The 11,078-nt window shown below is 29.5% G+C and overlaps 1 protein-coding gene across 2 annotated transcripts; it reads left to right on the top strand.

Annotated features, from left to right (window-relative positions):
• The first annotated feature begins 6,574 nt into the window (after nt 1-6,574).
• On the top strand, nt 6,575-7,572 carry LOC140881757 (glycine-rich RNA-binding protein-like). 2 transcript variants are annotated; one of them, XM_073287311.1, is made up of 2 exons: nt 6,575-6,755; nt 7,008-7,572. In XM_073287311.1, exons 1-2 carry the CDS (start codon nt 6,642-6,644, stop codon nt 7,401-7,403), a joined length of 510 nt encoding a protein of 169 aa, XP_073143412.1. In that variant the 5' UTR covers nt 6,575-6,641; the 3' UTR covers nt 7,404-7,572. The 2 variants fall into 2 exon arrangements, with proteins under 2 accessions (XP_073143412.1, XP_073143413.1); XM_073287312.1 differs by having other exon boundaries at nt 6,732-6,871.
• The last annotated feature ends 3,506 nt before the right edge of the window (nt 7,573-11,078 follow it).

An 11,078-nucleotide genomic window follows, 5' to 3' on the forward strand; every position in this document is an offset into this window, starting at 1 on the left:
AATAAAAAGTTATATATCAAAATATGTTTTGTCTTTTCCACGTATATCGAATTGATATTTTTTATGATAACACATGCATTATATTTCCTTTTGTTTGGAACAATTATATTTTCTAAAATTTTCAAAATCACCAAAACTAATGTGAGATAGTTTCACAAGTCAATTTTATGAGACAGATCTTTTATTTGAGTCACTCATAAAAAAATATTATTATTATGTCAAAAAATATTATTTTTACTAGTCGTCGTGGCCACACGGGACGGAAATTACAAATTTAAAAATATCTAATACATAATAATTTCTAATACATAAATACCTAATCTAATACATAAAACACGGGGTGAAAATTAGTAAAAATTACATATTGAGATTTTGAAACGAATGAGTTTATTCCAAAATGTGAGTGGCGAGGAGAGAAGAGGTGGAGAGTTTGAAATTGAACATAATATAAGGGCAATGAACATAATATATGAGCAACAATGGATAAACATAATTTGATATCATTGTCATACTAATACAGTTTTTATCATATACTCAAGTATTATAATATAGTAGAGATTATAAATACGGGAAAGATGATCCGTCTTACGAATAAAAATATGTAAAACTGTATCACTAGAGACCTCCACATTCAAAATAATATTTTGATATAGAGTTCATTTAAAGAGTTGTGTATGGTTCAAGCTAGAAAGCAATAAATCATGATTAATATTTCTGAAAGTTGGTTCGGATTAGTTTGTGCAACACAATAAATATTTAACAGCCTGTGGCACATGCTTCTTGATTTATTATTTTACCAATAATATCACTAAAATAGTAAAATGGGATGGTTTGGTGGAGATGGTAAAAGGAGAATGTGACAGGATCGGTGGAATAATTATAGGGCAAGGATCCCATATTTATTTTTCACTCAAATACAGTAATTAAGCATATAATTTTGCCACCTAATTTCCTTCTTTCTATAAATTTCTTGTAAGAGAGTTAATGTTTATTGAAATTATATGTGTATTTAACACAATAATCAAAACTAATTAATGCGTGTGTGACATTTATACGTGGAGGGGAAATAATCGACTGGTATATATTGGAAAAATAAGTTGAATTTATGGTGATCTTTTAATAAATTATGCTTTTTCATAATAAGTGCATATTAATTTTATTTAATTTAAATAGAATAGATAGATGGATAAACCTCGAATTTTTGAGGCAGATGAGAGAAAAAAAAAACTTTATGACAAAATCATATAGATCAAATTATTTTGCATGAATGTTGAATTAAATTGAATATAAGAGTATTTTAAATAGTAGTAAATGCATGAAATACAAGGTTGATCTCCACCGATGAGCGATGAATATAAAATCAAGTGCCTAGATCTAATGCTTACAATATGATATTATATATATATATATATATATATATAAATGTTAGGTATATATAACGAAAAATAGAAAATAAAGAAGGGTAGACGTAAAATAATCGAATAATTTTAGAGAGAATTAATTACACCGAATTCGTTTCGAAAATAGTTTTTTTTTTTATAAATTTTTTTTGGAACATGGATTTAGAATAATAGATAGATCAGATCAAGTAGTTAGATGAAATATTAAAATTTGACACTTCAATCCATGTTCTGCCAAACACACTGAATTATTTTTGGGGATTAGTATTTAAATCACGCTATTTCTACTTTTAATTTAATTTTATTTTATTTTTTTACAAATAAAAAGACACTGAAATACCAGATATTCTGCTAATTCTGTCACGCGTGTACGCATCTAATATTTATCAAAGGTTGAATTTTGGTATTTTACGAATTTTGGTAAATTTATTTTGGCATTCAAATTTTCGCCATTTTTTCATAAAATAGTTCCATTTTTAGCATAAAAAATGTTTTGTACATATATATATATATATATATATATAATAGTACATATTATTGAATAAAATAGATTACACAAACAGCGTTGGCATAATGCTCCACACTCTGTCACGTCTATGATTATGTTGATGATTACCAGTAAGCACTTAAAAATTTGAGTAATTAAGGCATCATTAACTCTGACTCGAGATCACTCTCTTTGCTTTGAGATATGAATCATTCAATCATATTATTTATTATTGACCAATAAGATTGAAGTAATTATGTTGATTTGGTATTATTCAAGATAAATACCAAACCAGATAATCACTTCAGTTTTTCCTTGTCAACACTCAACCATATGGTATAATTTTTATTTTCTCACATTGTTGAGTTTTGAAATATATTGATGAACAATTTTTTATTGGTTTTTGTTTTATGTTTTTTCATCGTCATCTGGATTCGAAAAAGAAGAAGATATTTTTGTCTATTAAAATAGATTTATGTCGTGGAACCACACATTTTGTTTTTTTTTTTTCTTTAATGATATTTGACAAATTTAAATTGTCAGCCTCACAAGCTTTTTGTCAAAAGTCAAAAGCCTTCTTCCAATTTGCACACTAAAAAAATGGTCAAATCTCGTTGTTTTTAATTTTATAATTACGTAAATTAGGTCCGATTCCGATATAAGACATAATCATAATAATCATATCCAACTTCATTAGAATCGAACTTGTACTTGTATGGAGTCAACATTGTTAAAAGTCGACAAGGTTATTAAATTTGATATAGATATATATGGTGTAACGATTTTTTCTTTGTCTAAAATATTTTCGTATTTCTTCTAAAAAAAATATTTTCGTATTTTAAAACATAATCTCATATTTTAATTAAATTAAATGATTAAAAAGTGCTAATCATGTAACATAATCCCTCATTTTATAGTTTTATTATTCTATTTATTTTTAATATATATGTTTTCAGTAATATCCTTTTTCGATTTATTTTAAATTCTAAAAATAATGAATTAATTTAAATATATAAATGTATATTATATATAATTTTTTCACACGTGTGAAAAAATGTGAATGATATTAGCCCACTATTTTGCCTCCATCCTCGACGACTCTAATTTGAAACGTCTCTCTAAAAGTGCCACACGAGTTCACACAACTAATACTACGCACGATAAGTATTTGCATTGTTTATCGTAACTTTTTGCAAATTTAAAAACATAAATAATTGGATTAAAAAAAATAGATAAATATGTCGATGGTATCGCAATTTTTTAAAAGGTGTGGAAAATTGAAGAGGTGTTAGTTATAGGTGTTATATAAATATTGCCGACGTGGAATAATTGTTTATATATTAAAGTATATATAACTAATGATAAAACAAGTAGCATTCGGTCTTACAAATTTACTGACATTAATATACTTATTTTAGATAATTAAATGCAGTTAAAATTTTAAAATAATATCCAGCAAATAATTAAAATAAAGTCCAAGGTCAAAATTTAAAGTATGAAGTTATGCTAACTTTCTTGCGTTATTAGTAACTAATGTACTTTGATTCGTATTAAAAGATAAGACATTCTCAATCCGCCTAATAATAATAGTCAATGTGATCCTGCTCGTCTAGGTCTCCAAAAACAATTTTAATCTTTTAAGTATTATTAATAATTATTTGTATCTTTTTCTTAAACTTAAATTTTGTTATATTACTTGATACGATTATTATTTTCAGCATCTTCTGAAACTAATCTCTTGTAGTATAACATTAAAATAATGCAAACCATATATTATATTCTTTAAGAAATAGTCCAATAACTCGTACCATCTACGAAGATATATAATTCAAACATCTAAATTGAAACCATGGATACATTTTAATTAATTCTACAAAATACTTCCTTTTAAAACCCCCAAAACAGAAGCAAACCAATCAATTCGTTAATGATAACTTGATCGACAACAAAAAATTAAAACTTTCATATTTAATACATTTTCATCATGAATCACATTTTTGAACCCCCTGGATTGTCAAACAAGTTCACATCATTGTATATAGGATTAGACATTCGACATTTTATCAAAAGTTATAGCAGATGATTGTTGTATAATTCAAATCTTTTAAATCATATAACAATTCAAACGTTACGTTTTGATTACTTTAGATAACATAGATACTTATTATATACAAGTAGTGTGACTAATTTTAAAAATCAAGTACATTTTATTCGCAATTTTATAATTGTAGAGTACATGTCACCTTTGCGTCCACTATCAAAATTTAATTAAAACGACGGATAAACAAATTTTGACATGGTCAAGGATATATAGAATGAAGTCACTAAAATCAACTTTAGAAAATTTAAACATGGAGATATTTTCCATAATAACACGTTCTGAAAAGGGATTAAAATATTAAATAAATAAATAAATAATGATGATCTTTGTATATGTGTACTGTATATATATAGGAATCATATAAATCTTAGTGGTTAGACTTTGTTACGTCAAATAATTGTTACAAAAAATACACAAATAAACTTTAAAAATCAATATTTTTATTTAATAATTTTTAAAATAAACTGTTAATTTATTTATAACTACTATATTTCAACCACTTCAAAAGTTCAAAAATGTTCACATATTATCTCAAACAAATTACATATTTAATACATTTTATTCATTGTTATTAATTTATAATTAAAAACTATATCAAAATAATAACAAATTCTAAAAAAATAAAAGAAAAAACTAAATATAAAAGTTACGTGCACATGTTATAATACAATAATACTTTATACTAATTACAGAAAATCATGACATAATTTTGATTTACGTAAAACACCATTCATCGATCAAGTTAACTACATAATTTTATTGTATTATAATAATATTTTTATATTATTTTTTCAATTAAAAAATTTAATAAATTTTTATTTTTATTTTTTTTAAAAAAATACTTCATGCCCTTTTTATATAACATATACATCACATATAATATATCACGATCTAGCGTAAAATAAAAGTTTTGAAGTTAAGAAAAAGAAAGAGAAGCAAAATGACTCTTAATATATATATCCACATTTCACGCCAACACAATTCAAGTACCATTACAATTTACAAAGGAATTTTCTTCATCCCGGCCCAAAAGAAGTGTTGTAATAATATTTGGTGGACCCTATTTCAGGCTCAAATAAATTGGCTCAAGCTTCGAAGTTAGCCCAGTATTGATGCTAGTTTAGATCCAGCCCAATTAGCTCGACATCATATTTCAGCCCATATAGAAGATTTATGTTTTCTTCCCAAGAGTTTAACCCAATACTAATGCATTAACTAAATCCATAAAAAATAAATCAATCAGAAAAATGGAAAACAAATATTATTATTATTATCATTATGATCTTATTATTCACTAATAAAATCAAAATTTTCATTATTATATCGAAAAAACACCACCTTCATTTATTTTTAAACTATGTATTTGTTTTTTTTTATTACGCGGAAATCCAAAGTCGTTACCTTTCAAAAATATGTATTTGTTTGTATCACAAATCTCATGTATTCCCACTTTAATATTTTTACCATCTATAGATCATTTATTATTCCTGGTAAAGATATATAATTCATATTTAAATTTCGATAATTTTCAAAAAAATGTAAATAATTATAATATGCATACCGTTGATTCGGGAATATATAATAACTCATCATATAATGCAATAATTTATGGCTGATTTGTTTTAATAGGAGCCGAGATCCATCGAGATAGTGTTAGATTGGAAGGAGATATTTTTCGGATAAGATATTATATATTTTAAATCAAATAAATATATAAATTAAATTAAATTTATTAAACATCTCAATCCCAATGCCTCGGTGCCTATCTTTTTAGCAGCGCATCACGTGACGTAGGCCCACTCGAACACTAACAAATTAATTCCTCGGCTCTTATTTAAACCCTGGTTAAGGGAAAGGTTTATATTTATAAATAAATATAAATTTGCATCGCGTGATGTGTAATTGTGAATACGAAAAAATATATATAGTTTTTTCGTAAAAAATTTTAATTAATTAAAATAAAAGATTATACAGAGTAATTAATTTGTATTATTTTGGTTTTTTATATGTTGTATGCTATATATATAGCTTGTGTCTTCGAATAGTTTATAACTACAATCAAACTCTCAAAAAGATTAAAGACACATTTTTATTGTTAAAATAAATAAATAAATATTTCAAAAATTTGATTTGTTTTTTTTTTTGTTGATAAAATCAAACTTCATTAATTAGAATTTGATTTATAATTACGTGATTCATGAAGTAATTTTAAACTTTCAAGTTTATACATTCAGATCCTAAGTATCACTATGTAATAACATTTTATCTTTTTATCATAATTTTGATAAAGATTTCGATTGAATAAATAATTTGAAATTTTTCGACGGACGAATAACGATTATCATTGAAAAAATATCTGATTATGAAAATTATTATTTTGTCGAAAGAATTTTACATAAATTATCTTATAAATAATATAATCGAACGAACTGCATAAAAAAATAATAAAAAACTGTGGTGACTGTCCTTAACCATGGTTAATCCCCATTAGCCTAAGTAACGTAGGCGCAATGCGCACCGGCTTACTTTAGCTCGGGCACCCCCGAAAACCTAGCTTCCCCCAACTATATAAAGCCCATATTCCACCATAAATTCACAAAAAATTAGAGGCGGCTCCCCATTTCTGATCTCTTCTCTAAAATTTGTTGTATCAATGGCGGACGCAGATGTAGAATTCAGGTGTTTTGTAGGTGGTCTTGCCTGGGCAACCACCGATCAATCCCTTGAGCAAGCTTTTTCCCAATTCGGCGATGTCATCGAATCGAAGGTCCGTTGTCGCAGGGATCGGATCTCACCGGATTCGATCTGATCTGTTACTAAAAAATGTTACTGTTACTGAGTTACTGTGTTACTATTTGTGTTACTATAATTGCTCCTGAAACGGTACGTTTCATCTTCCTCTTTTTCATCAAGGGGTCGAAGATCGAATCTGCTTTTCAGTTTTTTTGTTGGCCTCGGATTTGTGTTGAATTTTGTGTGGATCTGACGTTGTTTTGGCGGATCTGCGTTCCGTGCTCAGGTTATCAACGATCGCGAGACTGGGAGATCCAGGGGTTTCGGATTCGTTACTTTCAAGGATGAGCAGTCGATGAAGGACGCTATTGAGGGGATGAACGGCCAAGATCTCGACGGCCGTAACATCACCGTGAACGAGGCTCAGTCACGTGGGAGCGGTGGAGGCAATGGAGGCGGTGGAGGCGGAGGTTTCCGCGGTCCTAGACGCGAAGGAGGTGGAGGCGGTGGCGGATATGGCCGTCGTGAAGGAGGAGGTGGCTATGGAGGTGGAGGCGGTGGCAGCTATGGTGGTAGTCGTGATCGTGGGTATGGTGGAGGTGGCCGAGGAGGCGGAGGATACGGCGGAGACCGTGGGTACTCCTCAAGGGGCGGGGACTCTGATGGGAACTGGAGGAATTAGGGTTTTTATTTTGTTTTGTCTTTGGAATTGAAGTTGTTGCTTTGTTGGGATTTCTTTGTGGTCTGGTTTTCTTAGGCAGTTGGGTGCTATTTAGTGTTTGGGTTTTGTTGTATAAATCAAAACATTTACAAATTTCAGTGGAATGAAGTAAATTGAGGTTTGTGCATTATTATAATTGTCTCTCTTGTACTCGTATCATATATTAATAAATGTAATTTTAAAAAGGTTTACGGGAATTCACAATAATGTATGTATGTGGCTGCATGAAATTATAAAAAATATGAAGAAAAAGCGAGGTGCATATCTGACTTGCCATTGGAGGATTCTGTAGGATATGGTGATAGAATATAAATATCTTCATTGATACCCATCATTTTTTGGATCTTCATTTCTAGTTATTGTCCCAAGTCCTAACAATACTTCATGGGAAATGGTAAACGGTAAACCCCACTTGTAAAAAAATCCATTATTTATGTAAAGATACAACAAATAGCTCCTCAAGATCAAGAAAACAAACTAAACCCGAGTAGTCACCAATGGTAGAAATTCCACTTTATCTTCCCCTCTTCGGAGTAATATCTAATGATAATCTAAAGATAACGATTGTTCTTAGACCTTGTATATTGTGTTCACTGAAAAAAAAAAAGGTGTCCTTACCTTATAAATGGCGTTATTACATATAGGAGAGATTTGGGCTTCAAAGGTTTGACTTTGCTCATGTGATACTAAGATTTCAAATTTGGTAAGTGAACTCGAGCTCGAAAACAATCCCGTCTATCAACTAAAAAAAAAAAAGATCTATCAATTAAAAAAGAAAAAAGAAATTGGCTTGCCCTTATTCTGACGGGCTGGTGACGGTTGGGCCTATGATAACTACGAGCATGAAGGATTTTAGCCGTTGGACATGAAGTTATGGGGGAATCCACAAGGAATCTGTCCTTAAATAATTTAAAGATAACAAAGAATTTATGTTCGAGACAGAGAAATGATATTTTCATAATTTGGAACGGATCCATGATGATTGGGAAAACGGAAAAGTAATAAACATTTATATAGATCTAGCAAGGCTTTGAGGAAAAATTTGTTGGCATGAATTTGAATTTTGGAAACCGGATTAGTTAAAGTAATCTTGATACTGTTAGAACCTGACTTTTCTTGTATCTGTAGTTCATTTTCATCTAAAATATTCTGACATAATAATGTACATTTATCACTACTATCAGCACTTTTATGAGTAAATGAAAAACAAAAAAAGTATAAAAGAAGTCAAGCTATATTACTAAGACCTATATAAGTTTCATTAATTAGACTATCAAAATCCAATACATGCAAAACACCAAAAATCGCTATTTCTTCTTAAAATAATTTTTTTTCATGACTCGTTGTCGAGAACTTTTTATAATAATTTCAAACCATAACTTTGATTGATCGTTATAATATTTTTATCACCGAGTTCAACAGTAATCAATCTAGAATATCCGTCAAAATTATATGTATTTGCAAAATTCGAAATTTGAATAATAGATTCGTTTAGAATTAGAATATTCAAAGTATTTCTTCAACTTGTGATAAGGACCATCCTAGGCATGCAATGAATGTAAGTGATGATATAGAGAGATTCACATGCCATTTTCCACAAAAATAATAGACTTGTAAATCATTAAAAATATTCCTAATATGTGAACCTTTAGGAAGTTACGTCTCCAATTCTTGAATATATGCTATGCTTTTTCCACCTATCGTTTCCTAAAAAAAGGCTCTATGTATAATTTTCAACTAATCATTGGAGGTCCACCTACGATTAAAACAGACACATCAGAAAAATATGAATACCCAAAGTTTGTTGAATGAATCCACTCGAAATAAGCTTTATTTATATCAAACTTTAACGTGAAAAATCTCGAACTAGCTATGCTAAAAATGTTTAGGCTACAATATGTACGTGTTGGATCATAAATCCAACGTTGAGCTTATATGTAAATAATTATGTGGTGTGAACTGTCAAATAAAGTTAGCCCTTAAAAGTGATCTAAATAAAGTTTCGGTTTATTTGGGCTTTAATGTATCTAATAGGGTTGACCTTTAATGTGTAGATACTAATGGGCTTTTCTATTTGATTGATGAGCTTAAATATAATCCCAAAATATAAATATAGGGTTATGGTCCGCAGATCACACGATGTTCACATCGACACAGTCATTCTATTCTATTCCCATCCATCGATAGTTAGAGAGCGTGAGAGAACTGAAGGAACTCTCAAAACAAATCGTATTGATCTGGAAGGCCAAACCATGCAGATCTACATCGGTATCAATGGTTAAGAATTAAGGTACGCTTCCGCTTAATTTTACAGTATTTTATCTTGATGATTTAGCATGATGATTCTGGGTTTAAGTTTATCGGGAATTTTTCCTAACAAGTGGTATCAGAGCCACTCATGTTTAAATCATTGAGATACGGTTTATATTCGATTTAGCCTAATCGAAAACAGAAAATTACAGTGTTCGAATCAAATTCGAATTTTTCAGTCCAGATTATTTTAATTTATTTTCGTTTTTTTTTAAAAAAAAAAAAACTGGAAAATTCGAATTAGGGTTTCAGGGGCCGCCGGAAATCGCCCAAATAGGCCGATCTACAGGCCGTTTCCGGCGACGGCACATGAGGTGTTTTGTTGCCCATGAATAAACGCCTAATTTAGCACCAAGTTTTGGCCGGATTCCGTCACATAGTTGTCGGATTTTGAAGCCAAAGCTTCGACTGCCATGGTCGGGAGCTTCAAAGTTGAGAAAACTTTTTACGGCCGATAAGGGGACGATCGGGGCAGGTGATGGCACCGTGGTGGTCGCCTCCATGTAGGCTGCCTCTACCCGGTCGGAATTGGCTGGAGAAGGGACGGCGGCGGCGGCAGGTTGAAGAAGGTGGAGATGGGTTAGAGTTTCGGCCCAATTTTCGAATTTTCGAAAAATTAAAAAAAAAAATATTCTGGAAAATCGAAAATACAGAAAATTATTTTTTGGTAAATTTTTCTAACCCATCGCATGATTTTCGGATAATATTCAGATAATTTGGTTATAAACCCATTTTATTTTGGGTTTTAAGGATAATTTGGCTTAAATGTTTAAATTTTAAATTATTCAAATAATGATAAGGTTATTTTTATATATTTTAAAATGAGTTGATTAAAATCAATTTTATTTTGAAATATAAAAAAGTTTTGTATATGTAATTTTTATGAGTATTAATCGGCCCAAAGAAAGATTAATATTTAATATGATTACATATGTGTTTAAATAAGGGTAAAATTGGGATAGTTATTCGGTTTTCATGTGAATAATAATCGACCCAAATGAAGATTATTATTTGACATGTTATTTACTATCAATTTTCGTTATCCCTTATGAGGTGTGCATTATTTGAATTAATTGATTATTTTCTATGGATTAAGTTTATCAGATCAATATACATGGGTCAGTTAATTTTTGAATATACGGGAATCCAACTCGAAAAGATCACCAATGACCAGTACATTGTCTGATTTGCCCGCCAGTCGGCATTGATCTTACGATCAATGGTTAAATAATTGAATTTGGCCAAAATACTTAAAATTTATTTTTTAAGAAAAGGGTCAATTTTTTTTTTTTTTTGATATTAAATTTGAATAAAGAAACATTTAAG

Source organism: Henckelia pumila, chromosome 2 (genome assembly GCF_033568475.1).
Source record: "Henckelia pumila isolate YLH828 chromosome 2, ASM3356847v2, whole genome shotgun sequence".
Lineage (NCBI taxonomy): Eukaryota > Viridiplantae > Streptophyta > Magnoliopsida > Lamiales > Gesneriaceae > Henckelia > Henckelia pumila.

What these genes read in the sequence shown, in the direction of transcription:
- LOC140881757 (XM_073287311.1), top strand. Translation starts at nt 6,642, where the DNA reads ATGGCGGACGCAGATGTAGAATTCAGGTGTTTTGTAGGTGGTCTTGCC. An exon ending in GCGATGTCATCGAATCGAAG is followed by an intron (nt 6,756 to 7,007) that starts GTCCGTTGTCGC and finishes TTCCGTGCTCAG; the next exon opens with GTTATCAACGATCGCGAGAC.